This window comes from Dendrobates tinctorius, unplaced genomic scaffold (assembly GCF_039654945.1).
Source record: "Dendrobates tinctorius isolate UK_male_01 unplaced genomic scaffold, ASM3965494v1 ptg000129l, whole genome shotgun sequence".
Lineage (NCBI taxonomy): Eukaryota > Metazoa > Chordata > Amphibia > Anura > Dendrobatidae > Dendrobates > Dendrobates tinctorius.
Window position 1 is genome coordinate 38,229,341 of NW_027361797.1, and position 19,506 is coordinate 38,248,846.

General features: G+C 45.4%; 1 protein-coding gene and 1 long non-coding RNA gene across 2 annotated transcripts in view; one reads left to right on the top strand and one right to left on the bottom strand.

Annotated features, from left to right (window-relative positions):
• LOC141047742 (uncharacterized) overlaps positions 1 to 6,220 on the bottom strand; it is a 23,350-nt gene extending 17,130 nt beyond the window's left edge. The window contains exons 1-2 of the long non-coding RNA XR_012219898.1: positions 6,181 to 6,220; positions 5,372 to 5,469 (exon numbers count right to left, since the gene is read on the bottom strand). This is a non-coding gene — a long non-coding RNA (uncharacterized lncRNA). The remainder of the gene's footprint in view (positions 1 to 5,371; positions 5,470 to 6,180) is intronic.
• KDELR2 (KDEL endoplasmic reticulum protein retention receptor 2) lies at positions 3,160 to 18,630 on the top strand. Its single transcript, XM_073543006.1, has 5 exons — positions 3,160 to 3,470; positions 8,837 to 8,937; positions 12,936 to 13,094; positions 14,362 to 14,614; positions 17,413 to 18,630. The coding sequence occupies exons 1-5, from the start codon at positions 3,380 to 3,382 to the stop codon at positions 17,445 to 17,447; spliced, it is 639 nt and encodes a 212-aa protein (XP_073399107.1). The 5' UTR covers positions 3,160 to 3,379; the 3' UTR covers positions 17,448 to 18,630.
• Positions 18,631 to 19,506: the final 876 nt, after the last annotated feature.

Consider the following 19,506-nt stretch of genomic DNA (forward strand, 5'->3'; position numbering starts at 1 on the left):
AGTCGGACGAGTATCCTGTAACCACTTTAACCTCTCTAGTTGCTCGATGATTCTAAATCATCGGTGCAGCAAAAAAGTTAGGCCGTACTGGACCCTGCCATAAAAGGGAGGCTGATATAACAGGGTTTGAGCCCAGAATGGAGTGGAAAAAGGTTTTTTTTTAAGTATAGGAAGCGTTAAAAGTATTAGGAGATGAGTTTGGGATCTGTCAGTTTATAAGGGGTTGTACATAATGAGAAGGAAGCCATTTTAGGTATCCATGAAGAAAGAAGCAATCATACCAGGGCTGCAGAAATGAACCCAATGAACGCCGTACTCCAGCAACTAAGAGCCCCAAGGCTGACGTTCAGAGGAGATCATAACTCTATACATAGTAGTGATGATGCACTGTTATGCATAGCACAAGCGATCAGACGATCCCAGCTTCAGATCCCCTAAGAGACTATTAAATAAAGTAAAAAGTGAAGAAAAAAGTTTTAAAAAAGATGATAAAAAAAGTTCAAATCATCTCCCTTTTGCCCCATTAAAAACAAAACAATTTAAAAATACACCTATTTGTAATCGCTGTGTTAGTAAATGTCCAATCTATCAAAATATAAAATAAACTAATCCGATCGGTAAATGATGTAAGGAAGAAAAAAAATCAAAACGCCAAAATTACGTTTTTTTTGTCCGCCATAACATTACAATAAAATACAATAATAGTCAATCAAAACATTGTATCTACCCCATAATTGTACTGATAAAAATGTCAGCTCTGGATGCAAAATAGCCCTCATACCGCCCCAGATCCAGAAAAATGAAAACGTTATGGGTCTTGAAAAATTTTGACAACAGCGAACAATTTTTTTCTTACAAATTACCAATTTTTTTTCACCACTTAAAGGGAATCTGTCACCCCATTTTTCGAGTATGAGCTGCCGGCGCCACCATCAGGGGCTTATCTACAGCATCCTGTAATGCTGTAGATAAGCCCCCGAAGTAACCTGAAAGATAATAAAAATTAGTTAAGATTATACTCACCAGGGGCGGTCCGGGTCCAGTCTTGGTCCGATGGGTGATGTGGTCCGGCGGCTCCCATCTTCAAGTTCTAATGGTGACGTCCTCTTCTTTGCTGCCTGTCGTGGCTCCTGCGCAGGCGCACTGCTCTGCCCTATTGAGGGCAGAGCAGAAAACTGCAGTGCGCAGGCGCCGGACCTCTCACGGCGCCTACGCACCGCAGGACTCTGCTCTGCCCTCAACAGGGCAGAGCAGTGCGCCTGTGCCGGAGACAGGAAGGGAAGAAGAGGACGTCACTGTTAGAAGATGGGAGGCGCCGGATCACAACACCCATCGGACCAAGACCGGACCCGGACCGCCCCTGGGTGAGTATAATCTAACTAATTTTTCTTATCTTTCGGGTTACATCGGGGGCTTATCTACAGCATACCATTTATTTGACTTTCTTATTAAATTACAGGTATATAACCTCATCGTGAACCCATTGCGTGAACACAGCCTGAAGAGGTATTCAAAAACACCTTGTGTAAAATCAAAGTGCAAGTCCCATCTTTGCAGCAGATCCTGATGCAATCAGCTCCCGACAAGGCACCTTCCAATCGAAAAGCCACAAAACGCCCCAAGACAAAAAAAAACACATTCCAAAACTAATAAGAAATAAAACTAAATAAGAATATTACAACAATGTATAACTTTTCATTCCTGATTTCAGCAAAAAGAAAAAAAAAAGGGGTCAAAGGGCAAACTATCATTACAACCCCAAAATGTCGCAAAATGTAAAGAAAACAAGAATGCAATGATTTGGAAATCTCTTCTTGCTTATTCGCAGCAGAACACAGATCAGAAGGTGAACGCTGGACAGTTCTCAGTTCTACAGAATAAAATGAACCGATTTAGAAACTGGTGGCAGGTACATGCCAGGTCCACCATTCTGGCAGACTGCAGCGTGTCACTTCTTTCAGGGTTTTTGTTGCTTATTTGCGGTTTTTGCACCCATAGGAAACAATGGGCAAGGGCAAAAGAGCAGCGAGAACCTCAGGTATCAAGTGTGGTGCCAAAACCTTGGGAAATTAAATCAGGGTTTATCACCATGCACAAGAGACTGCAAAAATGCAGCAATAAAAACGTAAAATCGCAGCATAAACAACACCACAAAAAAATCTGATTTTTGTAAGCCGCTTAAAATTTGCATTAAAAAAAATGCAGCAAAAATGCAACGTGTGACCATGGCCTTCTTCTGCGGAGCCATTCTGCTGTGATGGATGCAGTATGGGGTGTAGCACTGTCTGGCTGAATATATACACGGCATTCCCTGAAATAGACCTCTGGATCGGGCATAAATGCTGCTGATGTTTCACTGTAACCACTTCACGACATGCGCCGTGCATGTACGGCGCACCCTGCATCTCTCCCTTTGATGTGAGCCCACATCTTTCTCCACACGTCAGCTGTTTTGAACAGCAGACACGGACCCCTCACAGCCGCAGGTGGAATTGCGATCTACCCGCGGCTGTTAACCTGTTAAATGCCGCTGTCAATCTCTTGACTTATGCATTTAATTTGATTGTGTCGGAAGTGCGTCACTAATTGCACTTTTTTTTTGCAATATCACCGCACTTGGGACTTTTTCCCCATTTTCTAGTGCACGACATGGTAAAACCAACGGTGTCTTTCAAATGTACAACTCGTCCTGCAAAAAACAAGCCCTCACACGGCCATATTGACGGAAAAATAAAAAAAGTTATGGCTCTGGGAAGAAGGGGAGCGAAAAACAGAAACGCAAAACCGAAAAAGGGCTGCAGCGTGAAGGGGTTAAAATCTATGATTTTCCTCCCAGTATTGCTAAAAAATAGGATGAAAATAAGGAAAAAAAGGAAATCCTCACCTGTCAAAAAAAGCAAAACTATCCAAAAAGAAAAAAATGTGCAGAAAATAAAAGATGTTTGAATAGAAAAAGACACAATAAATTGTCATGCAGAATGAAAGGTTCAGTGACAGGAGGGAGAGCGGACATTGCTCCAGGGACGCTTCTAGAAATCCCGGAGAGACACGTGACTAAAAAAAAAGTTACAAAAAGACAATGAACATTCCAGGACGCGGTGCCTTTAAGGGGCGGGGCTTGGTGGCGGCCGGCTGAGAAAGGGACGTGCGGCAGGGGGCGGGGTCTGATACGTCACCCTTGCCTGAGCGCTGTTTCCCAGCATGCTCTGCGCTCGCTGCAGTTAGGCCACGTCCCCGGGCCACGTAGCTCGGCGCTCGCCATTTTAACGGATTGAAGTCAGCGGCTGCGGCACAGCTCGTCTCCGCGGTCCCCGGGTCACCTCTTGCCCTTGCTTCTCCCCCCGCCCGGTCACCGTAGACCCCCTTATCTCCCGGCACAATGAACGTCTTCAGGCTAACCGGGGACTTGTCCCATTTGGCAGCCATCATCATCCTGCTGCTGAAGATCTGGAAGACCCGGTCCTGTGCCGGTAAGTGATGTCAGAGCCGGGGGCGGGAGGGTGCAGGCTGTGCCTCTGCAGCGCCCCCCGCACACACCAGGGCTCTGCCAGGACTGCAGGGAGAACCTTTCATATCATTTTTGGCAACTTGCACCAAACTCCAGCATTTCCCCTGGTGCAGAGGGCGGTGTGTGTGCACCCTGCAGAGGGCAGTGCCAGCAGGACTCTCTCTAGGGCCCATCATTGTGTAATGCCCCCTGGCAGCACTGGTCACGTCTTATATCTCAGGCCGCGGTAATGCCTGGTGCCCGGGGCGAGAGGATGCAGCGAAAATCATTGATCTGTAATTTGGAGTCAATAAGACCCTGGTGTTGTCATATTGTGACATCCCCCTGATTTATACCAGAGGGGCACGTGATTGCCCTGTCACAGGGGTACGGCGAGATGGGTACCACCGTGCCCTGTCGTAGGGGGTACGGCGAGATGGGTACCACCGTGCCCTGTCGTAGGGGGTACGGCGAGATGGGTACCACCATGCCCTGTCGTAGGGGGTACGGCGAGATGGGTACCACTGTGCCCAGTCACAGGGGTACGGCGAGATGGGTACCACTGTGCCCTGTCGTAGGGGGTACGGCGAGATGGGTACCACCATGCCCTGTCGTAGGGGGTACGGCGAGATGGGTACCACCGTGCCCAGTCACAGGGGTACGGCGAGATGGGTACCACCGTGCCCTGTCGTAGGGGGTACGGCGAGATGGGTACCACCGTGCCCTGTCACAGGGGTACGGCGAGATGGGTACCACCGTGCCCTGTCGTAGGGGGTACGGCGAGATGGGTACCACCGTACCCTGTCGTTTCTGCACTGGTCCTTGTGTCCAGGCTTGTCTGAGGATGCCACCCCTTCCACATGACTTTCCTTTGGACAGATCTGATAAGGCCTTTAGCTGCAGGCTGTGAAATTCTTCACAGTAAGATGTCAGGCTTGTCTCTGATCGCCATGATTGATCCCGCCGATCAGAGATTGATAACTTTTCTTACCTTTAGGGTGTGTGCACATGCTGCGGATTGCTCTGTGGAATTTTCTGCACGGCTTTGATGAAAACCACAGGTAAATTCGCAGGTCAAAAGACCTGCAGTTTATCTGCGGATTAGCCTGCGGTTTTCCCCCTGCCATGGAGCAGGTGCCAAATCGCTGCGGAATCCGCACAAAGAATTGATATGCTGCGGATTTGAAACCGCGGAAAATTCCGCACTGTCTGCACAGCGGTTTTCATTTTACATAGGTTATAATGGTACTGTACACAGCAGCAAAAACTGCTGCGGATCCGCAGGACCAAAACCGCTGCGGATCCGCAGCGTGTGCACACAGCCTTAGAGCATCAGTCAGGTTTTGTGGCGCTTTGGAGGTTATAATTCCCTGAATACCCCTGTACAAATGTCCCTAATACAATACTCACCTCTGTGTCTAATGAAAAAATAATAAAGCCACAAATGTCTCTTTATAAAGTTGTAGTGCCCCTTATATAACCCCCTCATAAAGTAGTAATGCCCCTAGTGCCCCCTTATAAAGTAGTAAGCGCAGTGTCCTCGTGTGCTGGGAGTCAATGAATCGGAGCTCACCCTAGATGATGGGCTCTGACATGGACGGTGTGTGGGTCTGACGTGGCAGCCGGCTGTAAGGCGTGGTGAGACCATACATCACAGTGAGATCCCCTTAGCACATGTTGGCTTTTAACCCCTTCTACCCCGCAGCTGATTTGAATAGTTTTCGGCGCTCTCCTACAGCCCCCCCATCACTAGTACTTGAGATCCTTCCAGGTTTCTGCCAGACAGCGTGTGACTGTATTAGTTATGAGCCTTGGGGCTGTTAGTGAGGAGGATGCAGCCACATCATCACCTCTATTATTGGCTAACCATAGAGGATTGCCTACCTGCTGCAGTGCAGAGCGCGGGGGTCTCATCCTCTGCGGGGTCTCGTCCTGTCCGGTGCAGCAGAGCTTCAGTTCGTTGATCATTTCATACAATAAACCTAAATGAGAAAAATTTATCTAGTGCATTTAATAATTCAGTATATTTTCAGAGATTTTCGGTACGTTTCCCCCTGTCCTGTCCCCCCGGCGCGGCCCTGTATTACTTTGTAAACTAATTTTTGTTCCTTGCTCCCGTGTCTCTAGCATTTTGGTGGATTTTCAGTGTATCGCTTCTTGAAAGTTGGGGTTGCAAGGTAATAGCCTCACCCGAGCCTTTGTGTCAGAGAGGGACCAAAAGCCCCTCTACCACTTAAAGAAGCACTCCACCAAAACTTATAGCATAATTTCGCCGATCCCCCATCTTCCCCATTTTCCACCAACGCTTTGGTCCTCTTGTGGATCACGTGACTTGTATTCCGGACCACCCTGGGGTCGCTTTTACAATGTAATTCTATGGAGAAGCAGAACAAGGCATTGTAAATGGAACATGGCGGGGGATCGGCTGTGGCCGCTATTGCTTTGCGGTCCAGGATAAGGACCATGTATGCATGCATACTCTCACAGTTGAGCATAGATTTGTTCTAGTTGGGCTGCCGGTCTTATAGAAGTGGTGCGTTTGCTCCATAATTCATGACCTATGTCTATGACCACTTTTTTGCGGGGACTATTATTTTTTCTTAAAGGGAATCTATCACCAGATTTTTGCTCTGTAATCTGAAAGCACCATGATCTGGGAACTAAAAGCCTGATTCCAGTGATGTATTACTTACTGGGCTGCTTGGTGCAGTTTTGATAAAATCCATGTTTTCTCTGCCGTAAATTGACCGATTCTCTGAATGCTGAGCTCTATATAACCCCGCCCCCACCTCTGATTGGCATTTTTTTGTCAGTGTACAAGGTAAGCTGCCAATCAGTGGTGGGGGCGGGGTTATACAGAGCAGGAGGACTACATGGCAGGAAACGACCAGTCCTGTAGTGATCTTCTGCTGTTAAAGCACTGATTTTACTGAAACGGGAACACAAAGCCTAGTAAGTTATACATCACTGAAATCAGGGTCTTGGCCCCTACATCATGCTGCTGCTCAAACTACATAGCAATAACCTGCTGACCGATTCCCTTTAATAGATTTACTAGGAGGGTAGGCGCAGTAGGCTGTTTTTTATGGCCTTGTGTGCAGTTAAATGAGAGATCTAGAAAGTGCTGAGCGCTGCCGTCCCTTGTATACTGTACATAGCGAGCAGAGCCCTTCATATATTGCTTTTCTGCTTTCTGTACATGTCCTCCGTGCCTGCGGGCTGTATCTGAGAGGAGTTTACAATGCTTGTTTTCTGCTGCTGGATGTTGCTGGCCGCAGTCGTGTTACATCTTTACAGAAAATATGCGGGGTAATTATCCTCCTATGTGCTGCCAAAATAATCCAGAATTGGCCTGCAAGAAATCGATGGTGTGATGGCGCGCCAAACTTTTCTATGTGCTGAACCAGTAGTGTTTTTCTTTTTTTAATCTAGGGGGCAACGTTTTTCCTTGTGGACACAGGAGACTTATAGGCCATGCATGCTCATCTGGGAATTAAATATGCAAATAGCCTCTTCAGAGACGAAGAGGGCTAGGTCTTTAGCACCACCTATCGGAAGTAGAAATCCTAAAAATCAATATCGACCCCCTTAACGAGCCTTGGGATAAAAGCCAAAGCAGAATCTCAGTTTGCACACAGTACAGAAGTCGTTATTTTCTTGGTTACTGCCCCACATAGTCTCAAGGAAAAGAACCTCCTGGTTCAGAATGTCATTGTATGATTTGAATAAGGGAGTTATTCATCTGCAGCGGTTGTGCGGGGAATCTCTGCCCTGCAGGACAATAGGATATCCTCCCTTAAGGCACATGAGTCTGTTTGTTGTCCAAGTCCATGCAGGTCAATGAGAAACGTCAGATTGCACTCGAATGGCATCTGAGTGCAGCCAGATTTTCATGGCCTCACAGAATGGAGAAATGTTATTCTCTGTCTTCTCCTCATCTGATTGCTCTCTGAGCAGAGTGCAATTTGCTTAATTGGCCCAGTTCTCTCAAATGAGACCATCTACAATCATCTGGACCCGCAGCTTTGGTACACAAGTAGCAGTTGCATTGACTCTTTTGTTTTAATGCCAATTGGTCCGTTTTCACCAATGCAGATAATAAAGGATTTTGTCATCTGAAGCACTCACTGTTCAAATCAATTTTTTAAAATGTATTTTTAATATCCTAAAAAGAAAACAAAGCCAATCTTGCAGTTCTCACACTGACCACTGGGGGTCACTTAGACTTTGGCCCTCTGCTGTTTTGGGAAATCCTCTTATAAATCAGTAGCAATGAGCAGACTCTGACCCTTTTGTTTTGAAGCCTGGCCAAAGGTCATTGTGAATGGAGGGGGGAGCGGGGTTGACTGGGACTGACTATTGTGACTGGAGTTATCAGCTGGGTATAGAGGGGTTACCTGTCACTGTATTCGTGCCTCTGCTGCTAATGAGACTTCTGAAAAAAATTTTTTAGTAAAGAAAGTACAATTATAAAATATACTAAAATGCCGGTGTGAATATTGCCAGATTTCTAATAGATTGAGACATGTGAAAAAACCTTTTAATTTTAAGTCATTTTCTGGTGATACTTTTCCCTTTAGGGTTTTTCACCTCTTCATAAATGGGTATAGTTGGGTAAATAAGCACATTTGCAATTTTACCACATATGAACTTATAGCCGTTCTTAAGATATTCACTTTTGAATACAGCTGGTTGCCTTAGAGACTGACCATCGCTGTCGTCTAGCAGCGGTGGTCTCGGCGTGCACAGGGTTTGCCCTTTTCTAGTTGACTTGTAAGCAGTGCCATCAATATGGTGGGATTGTTGCAGCGCAATGTTGCCTCCTGATCCCGGACAGCTTCAGTGCAGTGCTTAAAAGATGGACCGCAGTGGTGGTCGGTCTCCAAAGCAATGAGCTGCAAAGAAACCAAGTGTCACTATCTTAAGACAGTACTAGTAAAAGTATACGGGCAGCACGGTGGTTATCACTGCAGCCTTGCAGCACTGGGGTCTTGGGTTCAAATCCCACCAGGGACAACATCTGCAAGTGAAGGTGTTATCTGAGCATGCTCGGGTGCTAACCGGGGGTCTTCGATGTGCTCGAAAACTATGATAGAGTCCCTGCGGCTGCATGTCTCGCCACTGTTTGACAGCCACAACACATGCAGGCATTCGATCATAGTTTTCGAGCACATGGAAGACCCCCCCCGGTTAGCACTCGAGCATGCTCAGATAACACCTTACTCGCTCATCGCTAGTTGTAATCTCTATTCTAGCGTTATACTCACAGGTTATATCATACAAAGGGACAGGAGTGAGATGTTCACTTTATTTGGACATTTTCTGATTGCACTGTCTTGTCATTCGCAGGCATTTCTGGGAAGAGTCAGCTTCTCTTTGCCATGGTGTTCACCACCCGATACCTGGATCTCTTCACATCGTTCATTTCACTTTACAACACTTCTATGAAGGTAAGATGATGGCCTCCAACGTGATGATCCAGATGCTCCGAGGGGGCTGCGGTCTTTACCTCGGTGGTCTTCAGCAGCTGTTGCAAAATGATGAACAAGTCCCATCATGATCTGACAGTCTCGGATAGATGCTGCCATGCTGAGAGTTGTAGTCCTGCTGACTTTTAGTGATCTTTCAGATGAGCAGGTTCTGTCTGCAGGTCTCTGACCACAAGTGAAGAGCCATGACAGCTGGTGCAATAGTGGATGTTCTCTTAGCGGCAGCTGGCATATCTGCCCTCCGTGAGGGTAGCATCCCAAGGGATGGAAAGGCTTTGGATTTTCTGCCCAGGTTTGCAGGCGTCATATCTTCTGCTGTATGCAGCAAATTGGGTAAGATTTGTTATATTTTGCAGGATGTCCATTCTTGGCCCAGATTTGTAGATTCCACTTTAAAATCTTCAGCAAAATATATTGTTGCAAATTGTGCTGCAGACAGTTCCTGCAGCGAATCCCTCCTGCATGAGCAGCCATACGTCATCTGCCACAATGGACTAAACAGGGCCGGTTCATGAGGTCCGAAGACCTCCAGACATCATGCTCTGCACTCAGACTAGGCGTGTCGGACGTGTCCCGTCCATATCGGCTCCTGTATGATGATCTGTCGCCGGCTGCTTTCTCCCGGTCCTGTGATAAGCATCGTCCCGATCTGCAGCCTCCTCTGGAATCTGCGCTTGTAGGGACGTTGCAGTCATTATTCATCCCCTGCGCTCGATGGCTTTTCAATAAGCTCTTATGACGTTAGTCTGGCTGAGCGGCCATAAGGGGGTGCATGGCTATTTCAGTTTTTCGTATGCGTCTCGGTTACATGTTACGGTTTTTTCAGTAAACTGGTTGTGTTCAGGCTTTGCTGCTCAAGTGTGCAGTCACTCTGGAGGTCCTCACCGTACGCACTGTCAGGATTCTCTGGGAGTGGACGGTCACGTGACCGATTAGCATACTTCCGGACACATTCCAACTAGATTTGTCCGACGTCGCCCAGTTCTTTTGTTGAAGTCTGGTCTGCATGTGGCCAGATGTATGCAAATCACCGAATTGCAGTCATGGGCCCGCCCGTTGCTGGCAGTGGCTAATTCTCGACAGCGCTTACTCTGCATGCTATGAGGATTCACAAATCTGTAGTCCTAGTAACTGCAGACTTGACCCCCAAGCCTGGAGAGGCCCTTTAAGAATGTCTTAAAGGGGTTGGTCAGACTGAAATGAAAAGTCTGCAGTCGCTTTATGTGACTGCAGACTGTCAGATCATGATAATGTGTGGCTTGGTCACTCCCAAATTCACGGTGTCTTGTGTGAGGGGAGGAGGGAGTCAGATGACAACTTGTGTGCGATTTGCATGCTGCTGGTCTTGTGCCGATTAGTATCAACTGGCTTTTCTCTGTAGAAAAGAATTGAGAGAAACCAGCTGAGTCTAGTCTGTGTGTGACCGCAAGTATGAAGTTGGCATACCTGATGTCACGTGACCACACACCCGCTTGGGAAATACAGGGGAATTGTGACTGTGTACATCACACACTTCTACAATCACATAGTGATTGCAGACTTACCATTTCAGTCTGGACAATCCCATTTATAAACTAGCCTAATTGCTATCCAATCTAATGAATGGGCTGTCCATAGCCGCTCCCTTCAGCGTCCTGCCAGGATGCATGCTGTAGTACAGAATAGGACAGATGGCATCTGTGTGTCGCAGCATCGTGGGCACCGCTCACATCTTTATGCAGAAGTGAGAGCAGACGGACAACCCAATGAAGTTCTCATGCAGGCGGCCATCTTAGGCTCAGTTTGGCATGTGTATAGCGGCAGTAGGTCCTGGATCTATGGTTATATTTGTCACCCAATGTGACAGCAGTATAGGTGGTGTCTGTAGACTTGCAGTGCGGCCAGGACAAACTTTCATAATATAGATGCAAAAATCTGGAGCCAAATTGAGCAAGTATCAGTTAAAGCGGTTTCTTTGGACTTTAAAGGGAATCTGTCACCTGGTTTTGGCGGGCTATTTAAATGAAGTCTGTCCGGTCCGATGGGCAGTGTTTCGGATCTTTGCCGCCTCCCCATCCTTGGCCGCTGTCCGCATTTTTTTCATGAATAGGAGTCCGCCATCTTTCGCACGTGCGCTAAGCATTCTTGGCTCGTGCATGCACAGTATGCTTTGCCCATCTGCGGGCAAAGCCGAAAAGCCTTACTGCGCATGCGCCGGTTAACTAAGCCCCAGAAGTATTTTGCTGTGTTCCGGGGCCTAGTTAACCGGCGCATGCGCAGTAAGGCTTTGCCCGCAGTTGGGCAAAGCATACTGCGCGAGCCAAGAATGCTTAGCGCACGTGCGAAAGATGGCGGACACCTACTTCTATTCATGAAAAAACGGCGGTCAAGGATGGGGAGGCTGCAAAGATCCGAAACGTCGCCCATCGGACCGGACAGACCTCATTTAAATAGCCCGCCAAAACCAGGTGACAGATTCCCTTTAATTGATTAGCCAGCCTTTGGATAGGTAAACAGTATGAGATTGCGGAGGGCTGACACTTGATACCCTCATCACTTAACTGATACCTGTCGCAGCTACTTAGGTCTAGTGGCCGCTTCCAGGTACTGCCATTTACCCACCTATGTCTGGACCCCACCAATCTGGGTAAGTCATAAATATGCAGGTCCTGGGCAACCCTTTTCTCTGCTATAGATCTAGCCGTTCTCTAAATGCTGAGGCTTGTCAAAACCCGCCCACACCTCTGATTGGCAGCTTTGTGCCTATGCAGTGTGAAGACAGAAAGCTGCCAATCAGTGGTGGGGGCGGGGTTATACGGAGCTCATGAATATGGAGGATTACCTGGCAGCAGGTTTAGCAGTCCACTAGTGGTGATCTACAGCTGGTAAATCGGTGATTATTGTTAAAACTACAGTAAGCAGCCCAGTAAGTGATGCATCACTGTAATTGGTGTTCCAGTCTCTACATCATACTCTTAGATTAGGTGGCAAAAAACATGTTGACAGATTTTTTTTTAAGGATTAATTCTGAGTTTATGTGCATCAATTTTTTTTTGGTCTTTCTAGCAAATGCAAACGGAAACATCTTAAGGGATTGCCAGACCCCTTTAACAGCGAAGACTAGTCACATGACCTTATAGCAGCCGTATTTTTCAGCCAATGGTATGGCAGCAATTCTCGGGGGCCGTCTGCGGGTTTCCGGATGCCGACCCCGCTGTGTTTTGGACTTCTCATAAAGCAAATCCTGAGCAATGCAGGGAATGGTGGCAGATGTGATGGGTTTTATGGATAAGTGGACTCTAATCCAGAGGAAGGCTTTGTTCACATGTTGCGTTTTTGCTGCGTTTTTTTTTTTTTTGCAGTAGGAAAAACCTGCTCAAAGAAGCTGCTACAAAGTGCAGGTTTTGCTGTTGTTTTTTTTTTTTTTTGTGCATGCTGATAGTTTAGTGCCCCCCTGAAAGTCATCATGCCACTTCCTAAAGGTTTTTGCACCAAAAATGCAGCAAAACCCCATACCAGTGTCTTTACACTTACTCATTGCTTTCTATGGGTGAAAAAAAAGTGACAGTGCAGTTTTAAAAAATGCCATAGTTTTCCAAATCGGTCAGGAAAAAAAGTGTATGAGATTTTTGGAATGTCATAACCTTTGCTGGTACTGTAAAACGAAGCTTAAAATTTGGATAAAAGAAGCAGCAAAAAATGCAACGTGTGAACACAGCCGAACACTAAAGCAGTGCAAGGTAAATACAGCAATGGCCGAGCTGCAATACTAGACACTACCCTGTAGTTTTTGGAAGGAAAGATTATTGTAGATTTTTTTTTTTAATATATTCCTAGACAAATCTCTTTGCTGTCCTTCTTTATTGGCTCTATTGCGATCCTAGGGAAAGCGTTGTCCAGCTCAGGAGCGCAATCCGGCGTTTATTCCAGTTCAGCGCAGTATTGCAATGTGTGTTCTGATGTATTCTCTTGTCTTCCAGCTCATCTATATTGCCTGCGCATATGCAACAGTCTATCTGATCTACATGAAGTTCAAGGCCACTTACGATGGAAACCATGACACCTTCCGGGTGGAGTTCCTCGTGGTTCCCGTCGGTGGATTGTCCGTCCTTGTCAATCACGATTTCTCTCCTCTTGAGGTATTGTTGGTTTTACGGTTCTGCAGTAATGGGTTTAGCTTAGAAGAATGAAGGGGAAGCAGTCGGTGCAAAACCCATTATCCTATGGAATTTTGGGAATATGTCAAGACTTGGATTTTGTCACATCAAGAAATTCCATTTATAACTTGCAGGTATAGGGTTAATTTGCAAATAAATGGCATTAAAATCAGGTCAGGCTCCCCGTAGGCGCAGGGAGCGGTTAGTCACCACTCGCTATACTGTGAGTGCGTATGTTAATGCTCCCCTGCACTTGTGTCTGGGAGTGATGGCGCCATGCTTGCATTGCAGGGGCTGTAATGGCTCCCTCTGCACCGCCACTATATCTGGTAGTGAGCAGCTGCAGGGAGAATATAACGTCATGTTCTCCTGCAGCCGCTGCTCCTGTAAGCCAGCCAAGTAGGATTGTAATGCTCTTCACCTGCAGATTGGCTTTATGTCGTCGGGTAAATGGCATTTCTGGATGTGCCAGGCTCCTCTTAATCCCCCACGCTGTGTGCCTCAGTCACATTGCAGCTGAAAATGATCCGGTTACAAGCGCTTAAATGGGCAATGACCGTGTGGTTATGCAGTGTACCTTCCCTTAACATGCAGCCATTGGCAGTGAAAGCGCTTTAACGGCACTGCTCAGCGTGGCGGCATGGTTTCCGTTGTAACATGTGATCAGTCTTATTTCAGTTCATATAGGGATCCTTGGCAAAAATACTCATTATTTTCATATAATTACTCTCCTATGTATACATTTTATCATTCTTGTATGTACTTTTACAGGATTTTTCTGCTGTCTCCTCCTTTTTTGTGAGCTGCGCTAAATCGTGGCGTATCTATACAGGCTTTTATGGAGCCCTAGTAAAAATGTATCAACCGGCAAAATTCTTCAAGTCAGATTTTTGAGTGTATTTCCCTCTACCACAAAAGACGTAATGCAGTAAATATAGCCAATATGCCGCCATGCGTTATAATTTATGTGCCGTTCTGCAATTCTATTGCTCCGGTGCATCTAAAACTCGACCTCTTTGCACGTAGTCCTGGCTTCCGTTTCGTGTATACAGCCCCTAGCCGAGCCATGGAAACTGCAAACAAACTCCTGCCGTCCTGTGTTGTGTTACTCCCTTTACGTCATAATAAACATGTAGGAGCAGAGTACATAAAACACTCCTAGAGAATTACGACTGTTGGAAAAGTTGCATTTAAATTGAAACCTTTATCTGTTAATGACATAAAGTTGTTGTTTTGTATCGCCTCGTAGATCCTATGGACCTTTTCCATTTATCTGGAGTCGGTGGCCATCCTGCCTCAGCTCTTCATGATCAGTAAAACAGGTGAAGCGGAGACAATCACTACTCATTACCTGTTCTTCTTGGGCTTGTACCGTGCCTTGTATCTCTTCAACTGGATCTGGCGCTATTCCTTCGAAGGCTTCTTTGACCTGATTGCGATAGTGGCAGGTGTGGTTCAAACCATCCTGTACTGCGACTTCTTCTACTTGTACGTTACGAAAGGTGAGGACACTTCTTACATGTAAGCTGCATTCTGGCCCAGAGCCTGGCAATCATTTACAGACTTAGTACTAGCTTTCTGTGCTAAGACTGCAGTTGCCATTCTTGGTATTGTATATATTAATTGAGCAGAGACTATTTAAAGGGGGTTTCCAACCCTGGAGTACTCGCCTTAGTCATCCCTGCCACTCATTGCTGCGTGATCCCCCTGCCAGTCTCCTTGGCTCCTTTTCCATTCGGAACAGACATGGGACCACTCTGCAGTAGAGATGGGTGGACACCTGCATGTTTGGGTCTGTCGGGTTCGGCCGAACAGTAAAAAAAAAAAAAAAAAAATTTGAGTACCCGAACCACGTGATTGGGCGTCCGAACATCCAGTGTTTGCGAAGCTGTCATATGCATGTCAGTGCGGCAAACACTGCTTCTGATCAGCGGTAAAATCGTCACCGCCGGTCAACCAACGTGGTTCCCACGCTGTCAAAAGACTAACTTGGCCACTGTGGCCAGTGATTGACTTCTGTGGTCAGATGCCTATCCTAGTCTGCTGATGACTTGTGGTGGATCTGGGTAGCAGGAGAAGTGGCAGCATGGCGGAGCAGTAAAAGGAGCTTGCTTTTAAATATTTTTAAAAAAAAAAAATGCACTCGAAAAATCCCTTTAATATTTGCTTGGCATTTTTTCCATAATATATACTGATATATACAGTCATATGTTAGTTTGGGCACCCCTATTAATGTTAACCTTTTTTCTTTATAACAATTTTGTTTTTTGCAACAGCTATTTCAGTTTCATATATCTAATAACTGGTTATAAAGTTCAAAGCTCAATGAGGTTACAAAACCAATTTAGTGCTTCAGGAAGTCAGTAAAAAGTAGTTAGGAGTGTTCAAATCAAGAAAATGATAAGGGTGCCCATACTTTTGCACCGGTCAAATTTTGTTTAAATGCAGATTGCACATTTTCTGTTAGTACAATAAACCTCATTTGAATCCAGAAATATAACTGAGTCCATCAGTTATTAGATATATGAAACTGAAATAGCTGCTGCAAAAACCAAAATTGTTATAAAGAAAAAAGGTTAACATTAATAGGGGTGCCCAAACTTTAACATATGACTGTACTACCTTGTATGTTCACATTGCATCTTTACCAACCGTTTTTTTTTTTTTTTTTTTTTAAGCTGTTCTGCTAAAAAAAAAAATGGTGGAAAAGGCTTTAACCACGATGAAAAGAATGGACTTACTAATTAGAATGGGGGAAACTGCTTGATGTTCATATAGTCAGACTTTTAAGCCATTTGGAAACGTTTTGGGATTTAAAACGTTAATCCATTCAGAAGGCGCTCAATACGTTACCATAGTCAAGGATCATTCTAAAAAGAAGGCTGAGCCGCCAATGTCGACAGGTTCGGCCGACGGTCTAGTGTGTATGGGGTGCCAGCCGATTGATGGTCGGGAGAGATGACGATCAGGCTTGCCTGTTTTTTGGACTGCCGATCGCATTGTTCTCCCTGAGATAAGCCACTGGCAGATGTGTCAGTCAGCAGCTTTTTCAATGAAGGCATAGGAGCACTCGGCCAAATGAATGTTCGGTGGAGTTGGCGATCAGACGAGCGATATTTAAGCTGAAGGCCATCTAATGTGTATGGCCAGCTTTACGTTGAGAGCTTGCGAACGTTTGCTATGACTTCTGACCAACCAGTCGGGAGTGGCGGTCACAAGACCGCGAAGCGACACCGGAGTGGTGCCTTGAAGAGCTGAAGATGGCGGCTAGTAAGTATTTTTACTACAGGCAGATGGCAGACCTTAGCGATACCACTCTGGCAGTGGAATTAAACAAAACTCCAGAATGGTGTTTCAGCGAGCTAAAAAAAAAGGCAGAAAAGTGCCAGTGACAATATACTTTAATTAAAAGGAAAATAAAAAAAACAGCAGCCGATCGTCTAAAGCTCTGCAGATATGGTCAGTAAAAGCTTGAGGTTTACAAAACTGCAGAGAAAATAAGCACATTCCTTCTGCTTGGAGAATTTTTTTTTTTTTTTTTTTTTGGTGTAGTGTGAACATACCCTAAGGCTTTATGGGATTGTTTAATGGTGGAAACCAGGGCTGTGGAGTTGCAGTCAGTTGGTGTCATGGAAATTGAGGAGTCTGAGTCTGAGGTTTGGCTTATGACTCCACTGTCTTGGTGACTGGTCTTCGATCAATTTGCGCTTTACCGAGCAGAAATCTAATATTACCAATGTGTGATTGGTGGGGGTCCAACACCACTGACTGGTCCTGAGCTGTGTAGTCGGGCATCGCTGGCTGGGCATTGAAGTGGCATATTACTTTAAAGAGGGTTTCTGGGGCCTTATATAAAAAAAGTGCCTTATCACTAATTGGCAGGTAATTGCAACTTGCCTGCCTGTTGTGCACGGCGCCGTTCCGCTCCTGCCAGGGTTTCAGCTGCCTCTGTTGGTGACATGGGGCAGGACTTCAAAGGTCATTCTGATTGACAGCAGAGATCCGGCTGTCAATCAGAATGACCTCGGAAGTCCCACCCTGGCGGAAAAGAAGCCTCCGCTCCGTAGGTGGGACGTCAGCAGAGGCTTCTGAATTCCTGGCAGGAGCGGTCTATGCCGGGGAATAACGGTGCCGTGCACAACAGTCAGGTAAGTTGCAGTTAGCTGCCTGTTAGTACTTGGGTGCATTTTAGAGTCCCGGATACCTCCTTTAATGTAGAAGGTTGTCTTGATCATCTTTATCTGTGAAGTGCACTGCTTTAATGTATTACTCACATGTTTGTTTTTTCTACCATTTACAGTCCTAAAAGGCAAGAAGTTAAGTTTGCCAGCATAAGTGCCAAAGATCGGGACCAGCTGCTGTCCTCCACACCGCGTGGACAGAACAATCCATACTATGAGCGAAGGTGTAAGATGCCTGAAGCAGAGTCAGATACACTACTTTTTTTACGCAGAACTCCCGTATTTGCTGCCGGAGAGGCCCCGGGACAGAATGTGACGCCAGCCCCTCCAACAGCAAAAAGTGGTTTAATTGATGACTCTCGGATACCAGCTGATTTGTTTTACGCATCTTGCCTTCCTTGTTTTTTATTCTGATGTATAAAGGTTTTTTTTACATAAAAGGTATGCTGTAATAATAGATCCAGAGCGCAGTTTCAATTCAATAGATGTAAAAAGAAAATGACAACTTTTTTTTTTTTTCTTGTGCAGTTTACAATTCGGCTTAACTGCAAATTTTTGCATTTTTTTTTTTTTTTCCCTCCCCAGTTACTAGCTTTTTCTGAAGAGCCAATTATTTGTAATTTTTTATTTTTTTTTTTTGCATTGATTTCTAATAGTCTGTTTTTAATAACTCCCAATATTTTCCAGTCATTCCACTATATAATTTATTTTCTCTTGGGGAGAAACATTGCATATTTTTTTTTTTTTTAATCAGTTATCTCAAATGTCTCATTTAATGTGTATTCATGAAATGGTTCTCAGAATAAAGCGAAGTGGGTTTAATTCCTGTTATAAGAAGAAAAATCCCATTTTATACATGTCACAAAGTGTATGTATAGGTTTCTTTTTTTTCCAGATTTAATCACCTAAAGGAAGATTGAACTATTCACTAGAAGAAGTGCCATTAAATAATCGATAAGAAGCTTTTATACGAAAAAAAGGTCACCGATTCCCTAGAAAATGATTGATAGAACATTTTTTTTTTTTTTTTTTCTGGCAGACAAAGGCTTTATTGGTGCAGGCCTTGAGTTCCGAACCGGTCATGGGTAGAAATGTGTCTGATTTTTCACGCCGGTTTCGCACTCTTTATCAATGTGAGGGGCTTAGTTGTGACTCCCAGCTCTCCGCATCCCGACAGGTGTCTATGGGTCCGGCCTCTTATTAGCTTCTCAGCCACGACGAAACCATTTCTGATGTCTCAATGTTTTCTGGAATCTAACCCTGCAGTACATTCTGTGTTGAAAAGGAAATTGATATGAAATATCAATGGTTTGAAGTAAAAGTATATATGTTCAAAACCGAGCTTTATTTCTTTACTCGTTACCGTTTAGTGCACGCACAGGACACGTATACAATGCAGTTTACTACCGGACAGTCAACATCATCATCATCATCATCATTCCTTTCTTATTTTTGTTTAATGTCTCAATATGTAAATATAGTTGCACCTACCTTTTGTGTCCGGGCGGAGGCTTCTCTCGCTCTGTCGACGGTGCAGTTCTTCCAAGGTCTGAGCTTGATCCTCACTGCCTAACTGAGGGGGGGGGGGGGGTCGGCTGTCAATCAGTATGACCTATGAAGTCCCGCACTGTTGAGTTAGTACAAGCAGCTAAATCGCCGGCAGGAGCGGTCTGTGACTGGGGAAGAACGGGGCCGGGCACAACAGGCAGGCAAGTTGCCATTACCTGCCTGTTGGTGCTTGATACTATTTTTTTTTTTTTTTTTTTTTTGTAAAGTCCCTGATACTCCCTTTAATAACACTGACCAGTTCCCTTTAAGCAGCTTTCCTTTGCATATGCTTTAAAGGCATCGTGGATCTCCACAAGCTTCTGTAGCTGCCAAGTGCCGCTGTGTCTCAGGCTCGTATCATATATATTGTGTCCATGCTTTCGTCTCTAGCTTGAGCCATGGTGACTTGATGGATGAACGATCTACAGGAAGATGGATCTTGTACAAGCCTGGGTATGTCCACCAGGGTCTTCGCCGCCGTGATCTTGATTGTATCAAGCCATTGTGTTGCTGGTTTTCCTCTTTGCCTTGTTTCTTCTAATCTTCTGACCATGATGTCCTTCTCTAGTGATGCTTGCTGTCTTCGTATGATGTGTCCACGTGGCTGCTGTTCTCTGCTGCCGATGCAAAAAAGTGAGATGCTTTCAGGCTGTTGTCATGTTTGC